Source organism: Diuraphis noxia, unplaced genomic scaffold (assembly GCF_037042655.1).
Source record: "Diuraphis noxia isolate RWA-SAM2 unplaced genomic scaffold, SU_Dnox_SAM2 contig0001, whole genome shotgun sequence".
Classification (NCBI taxonomy): domain Eukaryota; kingdom Metazoa; phylum Arthropoda; class Insecta; order Hemiptera; family Aphididae; genus Diuraphis; species Diuraphis noxia.
Window position 1 is genome coordinate 83116357 of NW_028301711.1, and position 15115 is coordinate 83131471.

At 51.3% G+C, this 15115-nt stretch overlaps 3 protein-coding genes across 3 annotated transcripts; all 3 read left to right on the forward strand.

Moving 5' to 3' along the window:
- Positions 1-585: 585 nt before the first annotated feature.
- LOC149062112 (uncharacterized) lies at positions 586-1860 on the forward strand. The gene has a single exon (XM_089215213.1). It carries the CDS (start codon positions 586-588, stop codon positions 1858-1860), a length of 1275 nt encoding a protein of 424 aa, XP_089071339.1.
- LOC149062113 (uncharacterized) lies at positions 1860-3098 on the forward strand. The gene is made up of 2 exons (XM_089215215.1): positions 1860-2452; positions 2501-3098. The coding sequence occupies exons 1-2, from the start codon at positions 1860-1862 to the stop codon at positions 3096-3098; spliced, it is 1191 nt and encodes a 396-aa protein (XP_089071341.1).
- Positions 3099-14076: 10978 nt separating this feature from the next.
- Positions 14077-14430, forward strand: LOC149062114 (uncharacterized). The gene has a single exon (XM_089215216.1). The coding sequence runs from the start codon at positions 14077-14079 to the stop codon at positions 14428-14430; it is 354 nt and encodes a 117-aa protein (XP_089071342.1).
- Positions 14431-15115: the final 685 nt, after the last annotated feature.

Here is a 15115-nt window from a genome sequence, read left to right on the forward strand (position 1 = left end):
CAAATTCTTTGAAAGGCTAATAAAGACCCGTATCGAAAAGCGGCTCGAGGAAGATGGTGACCTCGATGACCGTCAATATGGTTTTAGAAAGGGGCGGTCGACGGTGGACGCCATAAGACGCGTGTTTGATGTCGTAGAAGCAGCCGGTTCCGGACAGCTTTACAACAGAAAGCTGTGCGCAGTTGTGGCATTGGACGTGGCGAATGCCTTTAATTCAGCAAGATGGCCGAGGATAGTAAAGGCCACGAATGATAAAGGTATGCCCCCTTACCTCGTCGGCATAATTGAGAGCTACCTTAGTGACCGGACTGTGGTCCACGGAGAGAACTCAACACCTACCACGTGCGGTGTGCCACAAGGTTCAGTGCTTGGGCCTCTCTTGTGGAACATGATGTATGACGAGCTTCTACAAGTGGACACAGGTGGCAATGAACGCGGAATGTCGTCTACCGAACTGGCGGTCTTCGCCGACGACGTGGCTCTTGTGGCAACTGGCCATACTACGTGGATACTCGAGACGGTAATCAACCAGGCTTTGGATAAAGTTGCCGAGTGGATGATTGGCGCGGAAACCTAACCTAACCGATGAAACAGCTGAAGAAAGTTAGAGACGCAAAATCCTGTGGGCTGGCCTCTTCCAGGGAAAATAACGTCCAGATGAGGTCCATTGAGACCCAAACGAGCCCAATGGCTACGCAGCCCCTTCGGACGGTCTCAAATGACAAGGTTCCCTCTCTAACTAAGGTGCGAGAGCGTGTCGAGGTGATGACCAAAGACGCAGCTACAAACACCACTGACCAGCCCCCATCAGCAGATCCTCCAAAAGTGACGGTCATAGAACCAGTAGTGCCACGACCGAATCCACCGCAGGAGCGTCCGCGAAAGGAGCAGCGAAAGCGACAAAATAGACAGCAGAAGCAAAAAGAACAACAAAAACCCCAGGTGGAAACGCTAGAACAGCAGCATGAGCCGAAGCAGCCACAGCAGGGACTTCAGCCGCAGATGGAGCCATGGAACGAGGTTGTCAAAAAGAAGAGAAAGAGGTTGGCCACACAGCCCATCCCCTCTGACAGGCCAACCCAGACAACAGCCGAGAAAATTGCGTTGCTACGGAGAAGAACTCCCAAGACCGCGGCGGTCACAATTGATCGTCCTGCTGAGGGGGGGGGATCACTTGCTGCAGCGATGAAGATGATCGCCTCTAGCGTTAACTTGGACTCAATTGGAGTTAAAGTGGTCACAACGAGGCGCACCAGAGCCGGCGGCATCCTCCTTGAGGTAGAAGGGGCCGAAAAAGCGGACCTTCTCGCTAAAAAGATCAGGACCGTGGCTGGCAATGCGGTCAGGGTGAGGCTTCCAGTAATTCGGACTCCCGTCTTGCTGCTGGGCATCCCAGATTGGGTGGAGGCTGAGGAAGTCGCCGATGTCCTTGCGCGTGCGGGGATACTTGGCGTCCAAGCCACGGATGTAAGGGTATGGAGGAATGCCGGCGGTCGAGCTGAGCGAGTGGCTAGCTTTAGCCTGCCTCTAGAAGACGCAATTTCCCTGGCAGAGTGCAGGACGGTCGTCATAGGATGGACGAAGTGCAGGATCAAGCTGCTCGAAAAGAGCCATCCAACTTGTTTCCGCTGCCAGCAGAAAGGCCATCTAGCGGCTGAATGCAGGAATGAGCCTAAGGCCCGACGCTGCCTCAGGTGCCGAGGAGAAGACCACCTTGTTAGGGATTGCGTACATCCCAAGCAGCAGCAGGAGCAACCCGCTCAGGCACTCCAACAGCGGCAGCCTCAGCCTGCCATATCCAACCAGGGGTCTGAGGAATCAGGTGATGCGGCGGAAGCCTGTGGCGAGGAAGAAAGGTGATGATCAAGTTCATTCAGGTGAACCTGAACCACTGCAAGGTGGCTCAGGACATGCTACGGCAACACGTTGCCGAGCAGAAGATAGATGTTGCGCCAATAAGCGATCCCTACTGCGTTCCTGCCGATTCTAACTCGTGGTTCTCCAGCACTGGAACACAGAGAGTAGCTGTTTGGATCACCGGCAAGGATGTTACAGCAGCCAAAATTCATAGGGATCCAGAATTCGTGTCTGTCCGCCTAAACGGAGTACAGACATTCTGCTGCTATGCGTCTCCCAACAGGACGCGGGCCGGGTTTGAAGATCTCCTACGAAGACTGGAAGATAAGGTCAGAGGCGTCGAATTAGGGGTCCCTGTTCTTATCGCAGGGGACTTTAACGCACGTTCAGCGTTATGGGGTGACTGGTGCCGCAACACCCGAGGAGACGACCTTAGCTCGCTATTCAGCTCCCTTGGCCTCCAGGTACTAAACGAAGGATCAATACCAACATTCGTGGGAATAGGAAAAGGCTCCATCGTCGACCTCACCGTGGCTTCAGAATCGATCGTAAGCCACATTTCTGGATGTCGCGTGTGCGGCGAGGTCGAAACAATGTCAGACCACCAATATATATCGTTCGCTTTGGAGACCGGCTGAATCAGAACTCCCCCAAGCCCGCACGAGTCCAGGGGTTGGAAAACAAACGGGGAAATCAGCTGCCAGGACTTTGAGATCGGTCTCATTCTGGCGGAATGGACAGGGGATCGTGCCTTGTTCGCAGCGTCAGCCGACTCCCACCAGCGGGCTCGCGCAGTCAACGAGGCCATCACTACGACTTGCGACTTTGCTCTCCATCGTATACCCCCCAGCCCACCTGGCAAACCACCGGCCCACTGGTGGAATGCCGGAATTGGAGTGAAGCGCAGAGCATGTGTCGCAGCAAAAAGGGCCAAAACAAGGTGCGTCGCCAAACTTCACCTCAGGCGCAATCGCGGCCAGGACAGTGCGTCAGAAGAAGAAGCTGTGGCAGTCGTGGACTCCAGCTATAAGGAAGCCAGAAAGGGCCTAAAAATCGCCATTGCCGACAGCAAGTCAAGATGCTGGAAGGAGCTTCTGGAGACAATCGACGCTGACCCATGGGGCAAACCCTACAAGCTTGTAGCTCGCAAGCTTCGGGGTCCCCCACCGACTAGCACGATGGATTGCGAGTCTGTACGGAGAATTACCGAGGTTCTGTTCCCCTCCATCCACCAATGGTGATGCAGCCCCTCCAAGTATGTGAGCTTCCCAACCCCCTCTTCACATTTGAAGAAGTGAGCAAAGCAGTGGAAAGAACCAAACGGAAAAATACTGCCCCAGGAATGGACAACATAAATGGGAAGATAATCAGTGTTGTCAACAAAGCTTGCCCATCCATGATGCTGGGATTATTCAACCAATGCATCAAAGAAGGAGTGTTCCCTACTGACTGGAAGAGAGCCCGGGTCATACTTCTGAAAAAGGGCAACAAACCGGACGAAGAGCCGTCGTCATATAGACCAATATGCCTTTTGAGTGTGGCTGGGAAAATATTTGAGTCCCTGCTGGTGTCAAGACTGCAAGAACATATAACAGGAAAGGGTGGCTTGTCCCCAAATCAATTTGGCTTTACTAAACAGAAATCAACAGACGACGCAGTGCTGAGACTAAAGGAGACAATCCTAACCGAAATCAATTTCCCCTCGTCTAAGTTCTGCGTGGCAATCAGTCTGGACATTAAAAACGCGTTCAATTCTATCGGTTGGAAAGACATCATAGGGGCACTAGATCGGTTCGAGGTACCCACATATCTGAAAAAAGTACTACAAAACTACTTTTCCGGGAGGTCAGCTGAGACAACAGCGGGCAGTCAAAAAGTGGAGATCCCAGTGTCCTGCGGCGTCCCACAAGGCTCCGTTGTCGGACCTTTTCTATGGAACATGGCATACGACCGGGTCCTACGGGACCTACCCTGCATACGCCTACATTAATTTGTAGTACGTGGATCATTGTGGTGTTTCAGCGTCCGCCCTCGCGTCGTCACCGCCCGCCTTGCTGGTTGCCACCATTAACTTCATAAAGGACAGAACGTCCTCCTTGGTAGCCACGCAGGTGTTGGCGAAGTGGCCATCCCGACCGCAACGCTTGCAGCACTTGGTCCTATCCGGACCGGTGCACTCCTTCGCTGTGTGACCATGTGCCAGGCACCGAAAACAACTAATTTTCGCGTCGCAAAGCCTGATGCTGCAACTCACCATGCCAACCCTTAGCCTCCCTTGTTTAAGGATTTCCCGCGTCACTTCTTTAGGTGCAGAAACCAAGGCAAGCTGTGCTCCACCGAAGCGCTTCCGCAAACCGACTAGCTTTAGTACACCCGTGTCACACCCCGAGGCCGATACTATGGCCGCGAGAACTTCAGGTCCATCTGACCATTGGTCCAGGCCCCTGACCTCCAACGTCTCTCTCTGCTGCAGGGTCCTGACACCTATGTCGGCTCCTGCAGATCTCGCAATTTCTGCTCTTACCGCAGACACCTCGTCAGTGTTGCCACGTACCTCGAAGAAGAGACCGCCGGACTTGGTTTGCCTCATTCCCACCACGTGATTCCCTATTATGTCACGGCACGCCTCGCCGCGGATTTTTTTCGCCAACTCAGGGAAGTTCTCCCTACTAACGTCCACCAGGATAGCTGGAGGACGGGTTCTGATACGAGGTTTGACGATGCCAGTTCTGCCGGCTGACGCATTGTCGTTCTGCTTGTCAATGGGCGAAGTAGATGCAGCTGGGTCGTTATCCTTGCTTGTTTTCCCCTTCTTCCTCTTCCTCCTTGCTACCTCCGCCCAGGTTCCACCAATGGCATCATCGTCGTCGCCATCAGGAAATGACGACGTGCTGACTGCGCCTTGATTTCCCACTGTAGTTTTAAGCTCATTTATAGCCCCTAAAACCTTCCTTTCGGTTACCGCTATCGTATCGTTGATACTAATGACTTCGTTGACACCGGGTAATCTACTCACACTCTCTTCGTGTGCGGTTAACTTCTCCAATTGTTGCTGTATGCGCTGTTGGTGCTGCAATTGCTCCTCACGCATGTCGTTGACTGCCTTTATTGTCTGACTATGTTGCTGTAGTTGTTGTTGCTGCAGACCGCGTATGCGCTGTTCTATGGCATCGGGAGATCGCGTCATGCCAATTTTTTTTTGCAATACTGAAAAATTCCCTAAAGCATACACCTAGGGATCTAACTCCGGATTTTATGTCGGTTTTTGTGTTCGACGCAGCTGTACCGATGCTTCTAAGACTTCTAGGTGTCTAAGTGAGTCCTCCAAAAGTTTCGTATATTTCGCTTCAGCTTGTGTGCGGGTCAATTGACTCGCCTCCCTAGCTTCAGCTGGAAGTCCTGTCTTGGACGCGTTTCCTACAGTATCTTCGGCGGCTTTCCGGCCGCTGGAGAGGGCCTGTTTCGCACCCTCTCCGGCAGTAGGTCTACCAGCTACGTTGCTGGCGGTAGAAGCCTGCCTAGGCACTTCTACGCTTTTGGTGCTTGGTGGTGATGACGACACCTGGGGCGAGCACCGTCCTCCAACCGCCGGCTCTGGGGTTTCCGAGGCCCCTGAAGCAGTAACATCTAGCATATTAGTTGTATTCATCATAGTTTCTGGTTGACTGGTGCGCCACTGACAGCGCCAGCCTCGCGCTGTCTGTCCTGCTTCCTATATGTTCATCCTGATCCTCAGAGACACCGGGGGTCGATCGTTCCCCCGGTCGTGGGCTTGTCCGCGGCCGCTTATTCATCCAATCCCGAAGGGTATGGCTTATTTCACGGCTACCCTGTATAACTACAGGGCGTTCCCCTATCCGCAACCTGGGGACGCGCCCGGTGGCATGCCCATGCCTCCCCGAAGGACGGGAACCTTTTTTTTTTTTTTTTTTTTTTTAACGGTATCGCCATCAGGGGAGGGACTGCGTGAGCATTGCTACTCCCCTGACCGCATCGTTTATTGAACATTGCAACTTAATTTAAACAGTTACAAAAAATTAATTACAAACTAGTTTACATCAAACCTAGCGCTTATTACAAAATACGGGGGAATCTAACCACCCAGTGCGTTGGCCTTAGGCCTACAGAAGTAAACTTAACTAAGGTAAGGTCTTCTACGCTTCCTTGCTTTCTGGTTTCTCGAGCCGTCCCCGACCGCCGCTCTGGAGTCACGTGCGATTTCTCCTCCTTGCCCTTGGTCCTCCTGGTTTCTCTCTATCCCTTTCGTCAGCTTCTTTTATGACATCACCGCTCTGGCAAAAACCTTGACGGCCTGCCAGTTCGCAGGAGAGTCCAGCATGGTGGGCACAAGGTTGTCCACTGTGACCGTATTGCCCGTCGCATGTCCTAATTGACGCCGCTCTTCATCCCAGGCCGGGCATTCGACTACCGTGTGCTCCGCGCTATCTGGGCCCATGTCGCAGTGGTGGCACATGTCAGATACTTCCTTATTAATCTTGTGGAGATAGACCCCGAAACAACCGTGTCCAGAAAGGATCTGGGTTGTGTGGAAGTCCAGGTCGCCTTTTTTCCCGCACCACATATCGACGTCGGAGATTAGCCGCTTGGTCCAGCCCCCGGTTTTTGCTTCGGCGATGCGCTCTTTCCACTTCGTCATTGTAGCTGCTCGGGGGGGGGGGGGAGCTGGCAGCGCGTGGCAGACCTCCTCTCGTTAAACATAGCACTCCTTTCTTCGGCCAGTAAGTCGGCCGGTGGAACGCCGGACAGGATGTTCGTGGCCGTTTCTGAAACCGTCCGGTAACCGCATATGCCTCTTAAAAGTGCCTTGCGTTGTACTCTATTTACAATGGACTTGTTCTTAGGAACCAAAGACAATGTATCCGCCCAGGATGGAGCACCATATAGGAGAATAGACATCGTGATTGATACAAACAGCTTCCTTCTTGACTCTTTGGGGCCTCCCAGGTTTGGCATGAGTCTTCCAAGGGCGTTTGCCATCTTTTCCGCCTTCCTGGCCGCTTCTTCGATGTGGACCTTGAATAGGAGGCTACGATCCACTACTATCCCAAGGTATTTCATTTCGTTCTTCGGCTGGATGACTTGTCCATCGAGTACTATCCTCGGAACATCGTATTTGTACTTATTGGTAAACACCACCGCCTCTGTTTTGTTCACTGATAGAGTGAGGCCTATGTCCTTGATCTCATCAGAAACCAGATCAAGCGTCTCGTTAGTAATTCTATCCAGATCTGGGATAGTTTTTCCCGAGCTGATTACTAGGGTGTCATCGGCGAAGCCGATGAGACTAGACCCAGAAGGAAGCTGCAGACGGAGGACTCGATCGTAGGCCAGGTTCCAGAGAAATGGGCCGATGACAGAGCCCTGAGGGACACCGCATGACACCTGGATCTCGACTTTTTGGTCTCCGGCTGTAGTTTCAGCAGACCTCCCTGAGAAGTAGTCTTGGAGAACTTTCTTTATGTACGTTGGAACTCCGGCATGGTTAAGTGCCATCATGACTTCGTTCCATCCGATCGAGTTGAAGGACGGGAACCTAACCTAACCTAACCTTTTTTTTTTATGTACACTCCCATAGTTTAGTATTGTTATCTTGTTTTTTCAATAAACGATGACGGCTGGGGGGTGAAATGACTAACGTCGGTGCCACCCCCAGTCGCCGAGTAAAAAAATGTACAAAAAAAAAAAAAAGGTTCTCCCCCGACGGGACCCACCTTGACGCGGTGGGGGAGCTTGCGGGCCTTTATCTAGGTCCTACCAAGCGGTCCCATACCCGGCTCTGGCCTTAATTGGTTGGAGTCGGAGCCCACAGAACCATCTCTGACCTTGGTTGGTTGGTGATGGCAGGTCGGAGGTAGCCTGCTAGCAGTTAGCAAAGCCCTAGTGGAAGGCAGCCACTATAAAAATGCTGCGCCGGCTCTTACTTTGGTTAGTTGGGGCTGGTTAGGTTGAGGCAGCTTGCTCGCGATGAGCGAATGCCCTAAGGGAAGGAAAACCCCGAAAGAAAACCCTTTAACTCCCAACTCGTCAAGGGAGTCTCTTGGCACGGAAGTAGACACGTGCCAACGAGGATCCTGTGGGGCACCTGGCGCCCCCCACAGTATCAGCCTTACCGCTATAACCAGGCTCTGTAGCGGTGGACCCACCTTTCCTGTGTTCTCGTGGGAACAAAATGGAAGAAGTTAAACAAAAGAACCCAGCATCACCAGCTGGCCAATTGGTGAGCGGAATGTCAACCGCCCAAATGGCAAAACAAAGTAGCCTGATACCCTCATCGGGTATTAGTACATCGAAGGCAGAGCAAAATCTCTGTAGTGAGGATGTGGAGATGTCTTGTGGGGGCGCTCAAACAGTGGCCAACTTAGGCACTACTTCGGCCGTGGTGGAGAATGCGAGTCAGGCGAAGAAGACGGTGGACATAGCCACGCTGTCTGAAGATGAAGTGCTGTCCATGATGCATAGCATTGTAAAAGGAATGGTCGAGTTTGCTAACAACACTAAGAATGTGCATCGGGAACTGAAGGACAAACTGAAGAATACAGGCCTGCTTCTCTCGCAGTTCCTTAGGCTCAGAAAGGGCTCTGGAGCCGTAATTGAAAACCGTCCTGGGGTACAAAAAGTAGCCGATAACCCGCAACTCCGGTCAATGGAGCTCAAGGTAGCGCAAATGGCGCAAGAGCAGACTACCTTCTTCCAGCAGATGAAAGCGCAACATACGGAGTGGCAAGCGCAGCAGCAGGAGTGGCTGCTGAAACTAGAGGAGCGCCAGAAGGAAAGGTTGGTAGAAGGAGAGCTTAATCGGAAGATTTCCTCCCAGGCAGGCGAAGATAGCAGATCGGGACATGCGGATGATGAAGCCGAGACGTTAGCAGGACGCAGATCCCCCCGAAGAAGGCGGGGTGCCAAGAAATCGGCCAACGCGAGCAAGCCCCAAGTGAACGAGCAACGAATCACCAATGACGAGATGGAGCAGAGGGCAGATGCGCTCCAATCTGATGGTGAATGGACTGAAGTTGCAAAGAAGGGAGGGCGGCAAAAGACCCAGATGCAAACTAGCAGCTTAAAACAGGGTAGCCGAGCTCACGTAGCAGCGAACCTGGTGCGTAGAAGGAGCCCCAAGGCAGAGGCGGTTACCATCAGTGAACCAAAGGATGGTCTCTCGTATGCAGAGGTAATGAAGCGGGTTATGCAGGAGGTCGACCCTAAAGGAGATAGGCGTGGAAGTGTCTGGCTCCCATCGAACCAAATCGGGTGCAATCCTGCTGGAGGTGAAGGAGAAGGAGGCTGCGGACCGTCTGGCTGACTGCATCAGAGCGTCGCTTGGCGGTAAGGCAACAATATCCAGGCCGTCGAGGACGACGAAGGTCTTGGTGGTCAACATTGCGGACTGGCTGGAGGATGACCGCGTAACGGAGGACATCAAGCGTGCGGATACGGGGCTAGCGTCGGCAAAAATCGTAATCAGGAGCAATTCAGGTGGTGGCAGGGTGGCGATTGTCGATGCCCCCATGGATGTAGCGGTAAGGCTTTCGGAGCAAGCCCACATCAGAGTTGGCTTCAATCTATGCCGGGTGAAGCTTCTAGAAAAAAGACACCAGCAGTGCTATCGCTGTCAGGAGGTAGGCCACCTGGTGGCGTCTTGCACGGCTGAGGATCAAGGCAAGAGATGCTATAGATGTCGGGAATTGGGCCACATTGCTGCCGACTGCTCTAGGGCAGCTCACAAGCGCACCGACAGTGGCAATGCCTCGAGGAGTGCAGATCCTTCTTCCCAGTAACATGGCTGCTTTTCTCCAAATAAACACAAATAGAAGTAGGGAGGCCCAGGCTCTGGCCTTCCACACAATGAAAGTTAAGGAAGCGGATGTTCTGTGCATCAGCGAACCTAATCACATACCTGATCACCTAGGCTGGGTAGGAAGTACGGATAGGAAATGCGCCCTTTTCTTCCAGCAAAATCAGTACGTACTGAGAACCGGCTCAGGCGCAGGGTACGCATGGGCTGACTTGAAGGATATCAGAATATACAGCTGCTATATTTCACCGAACTGCACGTTTAACGAATTTGACGTCTTCCTATATAGGCTATTCGGTAGCGTCAGAGGAGCTACATCAGAGGTGATAGTGGCTGGGGATTTTAATGCCCATTCACCAGCTTGGGGATCACACAAAACCGATCCAAGAGGGGATGCCCTTTTGGAATTTGCCGAGTCTTTAAACCTTGTTTTGCTTAACGATGGCAAAGTGCCGACTTTTCCACGTGCGAACTCATTCCTTGATCTGACCTTGGTGACAAAGGGAATTATGAGGAAGATTGGTTCCTGGGGGGTATTAGAGGATGAGTCTTTGAGTGATCACCAATATGTATTCTTCAATACAAGGATGCCAGTGAGCAGTGTACAAACCGAAAAGAACGGATGGTCCTGGAGGAAGTTGGATACAGACAGACTGGACAAGTTCATTGCGGAGGCAATAACACCATTGTCGATGACTGCGGAAGCCAGCTCCACTGTGCTATCCGAACTCTTGAGGAACGCATGTAATGCCAAAAGGTTCATACAAATGGGGGAAGAAGCCATGCCACTGGTGGTCACAAACCATTGCGGAACTCCGGAAGGAATGTATGCGCTCTAGAAGAAAGCTGCGCAAATCAAGAACGCGGAACGAAGATTGCGGTTCAAAACTTGAAGAGTATAAGGTCCTGAAGAGGAAGCTTAAAACTGAAATCAGGAAAAGTAAAGAAAGCAGCTGGCGGGAGCTTAGTGTACAAGTTGAAACTGATCCTTGGGGCACTCCCTACAAGCTCGTAACCAAGAAATTAGTAGGTCGGAGACCCATAACGGGGATAACAATTCCTGGAAGACTAAACTCTATAGTAGGCACCTTATTCCCTGTCCATCAACCAAATATCTGGCCGGTTACGGATTCGATAGGAGAATTCCCATTAATTACTCGTGAAGAACTTGTGGCAATAGGCTCACGCCTGCCTACGAACAAGGCGCCAGGACCGGATGGAGTACCAGATGTGATTTTGAAGCGAATAATCGAGAGGAAGCCAAAGCTTCTACTGGGAACACTCAACATGTGCCTTGTGCAGGGGCACTTCCCGAACCCATGGAAGGAGGCCAAGCTTGTTCTTCTCCTAAAAGGTAACAAGCCGTTGGACCAGCCCTCGTCGTATCGGCCAATCTGCCTTATAAACACAATCGGGAAGCTTCTTGAACGCATTATTAAAGGGAGATTGGAGATACATTTGGACCAGATTTGTGGGATTAGTAAACACCAATTCGGGTTCCAAAAAGGACGTTCTACAATAGATGCATTAGAAATGGTAATGGATGTGGTAAACCGCGCAGGCACAGGTCCGCTGTACAAGAGGGAGTTATGTGCCTTGGTATGCCTAGACGTGGCAAATGCTTTCAACTCGGCCCCTTGGGCCAAAATCGAAAAGCTCTAAGAGGGAAGAGAGTGCCAACGTACCTGTTACGCATTCTGAGGAGTTACCTGAGTAATAGGTCACTCTTGTACGGCGACGCGATGCGTCGGTAGGTAACCAGTGGAGTTCCCCAAGGGTCGGTGCTTGGCCCACTGTTGTGGAATATAATGTACGACGAGTTATTGCGGTTGGAAACGCCGGGAAATATAAAGGGCATATCTAGTTCAATGATTATCGCATTTGCCGACGATGCTGCTGTTGTAGCGACTGGACATACAACTACCCTACTAGAAGAGGCCACGAACCAAACGCTGGACTTGGTGACAAAATGGATGAAAGACACAACCTTACGCTTTCCGTTGGCAAAACGGAAGCAATCATGTTGACCACCAAACGCGGCTACACCTCCCCGAGGTTCATCTTGGAAGGCACGTTGCTGCAACTTAAGGAGCACGTCCGCTACCTCGGAGTGGAGCTATGTAAGAAACTCGGCTTCGGTAAACATTTGCAGTGTGCTGCTGAGAAGGCTACAAAAACGGTGAGCTCACTGTCGAGATTAATGCCGAACGTAGGCGGCCCGAGGCAGAAGAAACGCCAGTTGTTAATGTCTGTCGCTCAAAGTCAGCTGATCTATGCGGCGCCTATATGGGCCTCGGCGCTAGTATTCGAAGTAAACGTCAAGGAGTTACTGAAACCTCAACGGAAGATGGCCATTAGAGTGTCGTCCGCCTATCGCACCGTATCGACTAACTCTATACTGGTCGTGTCAGGACTGTTGCCCTTACACATAAAGGTGTCTGAAAGAACGGCAATGAGGGTGGCACAGAAGGCGGGCTTGGCTCCTCCGACGAAGAAAGAGTTGAGAGAGGAGTCACTAAGCAAGTGGCAGAACGAGTGGGAGAAATCAGGAACAGGCGAATGGACCAGGAGATTAATTCCTGATCTCCGACCATGGGTCACAAGATCGTTTGGGATAGTGAATTTCCATATCACCCAGTTTCTTACTGGGCACGGATGTTTTGGGAAGTATCTGTGGAGGTTCAGGAAGCTGGATACCCCCGCGTGCCATGACTGTCAGGCGCCGGTGGACGACCCTGAACATGCCCTTTTCATATGCGACCGCTGGTGGAGGCGACGAAGAGCACTAGAGGTTGCCACGGATACTGAGTTTAACCCTGAAACAGCGGTGAATACAATGTTGGAGAGCAGAGCCAAGTGGGACGCAATATGCGGGTTTGTGGTTGAGGTCCTAAAAACAAGGGAGGAAGAGGAACGGCAGCGTTAGCGACACATCCGGGAAATATAAATATTTTATTTTAAGCAATTGATTTGTTGTGGCCTGAAAGGCAATTTGAGGGGATAGAGCCTCTCTGATATGTACATATTTATAATAAATTAATGTAAATTTTATTGTGAGGACCAGGGAGTGGGAGATTGGCCTGCCACGGTCCAATTATTGATGTTGTTGCTTATTACTAATAAACGGCTTTCGGCCACTTTGGGGTAGGATTACCGAAAGGCAAAGTTCCCCCTTGTGGTCACGGAGAGCACATGCAAAAAAAAAAAAAAGGTTAGGTTAGGTTAGGTTAGGTTCCCTCCCGACGGGACCCACCTTGACGTGGTGGGGGGGCTCACCGACTCCGGTCGGTGCCAAGAGGTACCCAACTCCCCGGCACTGACTTTAATTAGTTGGTGGCGGAGCCTCTAGAGCTGCTCTTGACCTTAACTGGTTGAGCGCGGCAGGTACGGTAACCACCTGCTACCACTAGCAAACGGACCCTGAAGGAAAACAGCAAACCACAACGAGAAGGCCACTCACAAAAACCAAAGATGGATCAAAACGTACTTGGAAATTCTACCCCTGTCACAGGCCCTCACGGATTCGGGGGGAGGGCCGTCCATCAGGCATCAGCAGACGGAAACCGGAAACTAGGAAATGATGATTATGAAGATACGAAAATAATAGAAGATTTGGAAAAGGATATGATGGACTTAGATGACATAACCCTTAGTGGTTGGATGTCCGAAACATGGGGAGACTTAGATGACAACATTAAAAAGGTGGACGCGTTAGTCACCAGACTTTTCGCGTTCACCTCAACAACGAAGAACGCCCACAAGGAGATAAAAATGATGAGTGCCGAACTAAAAGATGTGATGAAGCATGTTAAACGTCCCATGCTAGAACTGGGTGTTATTGCGGAAAAAACATACGAGAAAATGAAGGATGTGTCGTCATTAAATGCGAGCTTAGTCGCTACAGCAGCCGTAACAGCCTCCACGTCAGTTGGAAAAGTCACGGAAAAGAAGAAGGAGAAAGGCGTATTACAAGAGAAAAGCGAAAATCTCGCCGAGAGGAAAAAGAAGAAATCCAAAATGAAGTCAGGGAATAAAAAAATCCGCGTTGCCCCTCCCCAAGGCATCACTATATCAGGAATGGGAGTAAGTACCTATTCTGATATGGTAAAAAGATTAAAAGAAGAAATTGATCTGGAAACATTAGGAGTACAGATCAAATCAATGAAGAGGACGAAGGATGATGGAATCTTCTTGCTGGTCGACAAAGGGGCCAAGGCAGTAGATGGAGCAAAAAAGTTAAGACGAGCAGCTGAGGACGCACTGGGCGGTGACGTCGAAGTCAAGGATTCGAGCAGGCCCTGCCTCATCGAGATCCGGGGTATTAGCCAAGAAGAGAGAGAAGAGGACGTCGTTCAAGGAGTTTGCCGGTACGGGCCAATACGAGAAGAAGTTGTCTCGTGAAGAAGATGGAAACGTCGTTCGGAGGAAAACAGAGGGCTCTCGTCTCTGTCCCAGCTACGACAGCTGAGAGAGTCATTGCCGGAGGTCGCGTCCTGGTCGGACTGATCTCGTGTGGAGTTCGCCTGAAAGGCAACCCTCCAATCAGATGTTTCAGATGTCATGGATACAATCACAAGGCGTTCTCATGCAGAGGCCTCGATAGGAGCAAGCTGTGCATGACGTGCGGTGGAGAAGGCCACTTAGGGAAACAGTGTCGAAGCGCTCCCAACTGCGTCCTATGCAAGGAGCTGAAGCGGCAGGCGGACCACTACCTAGGAAGCGGTAGATGTGAGGCCTATAGGAAGGCGAGACCTAAATAACTGTATAGTTAAGCATTCGTAAGATGTGGGTCAAAGACCAAAACAAGGGGGTTAGAGGCCCCCTATTTTGATGTAATAAAATTGTGTAAATTGTGTTTACAGCATGTATTTCATTGTATTTCATTGTATATTTGTTTACAATAAACGATGAACACCAGGAGGTGAAATGACTCACGTCGGTGCCACCCCTAGTGTTCGATTCCATATGTAAAAAAAAGGTTAGGTTAGGTTAGGTTAGGTTCCCCCCCGACGGAACACACCTTGCCGTGGTGGGGGGGCTCACCAGCCATTAACTTGGTTGGTGCCAAGAGGTTCCACCCGCAAACTGCCTCTGCCCTTCACTGGGTGGGGACAGTTAGGACTGGTCTACCTGCTACCAACAGCAAACGGACTCTGAAGGAAAACAGTAAACCACACTGGAGAAGCGATCACCCTCCGGTGTCCTGGCAGATCTGGAAAATCGACGGGAAAATGGACAGACGACGCGAGGCTGACGTCGTCGGTGGCGGCTAAGCCACAAACAAAAACCAAGATGTTAAGCACAACAAAGAATAATGATGTTACTGCTACAGGGGCCTTGGAAACCCCAGAGCCAGCGGGTGGGAGTGGATCGTCCCACAAGTCGTCATCGACAATCCAGAACCCAGTTACGGGGGCGTCCAGTCAGGCCCTCGCATCTGGCACT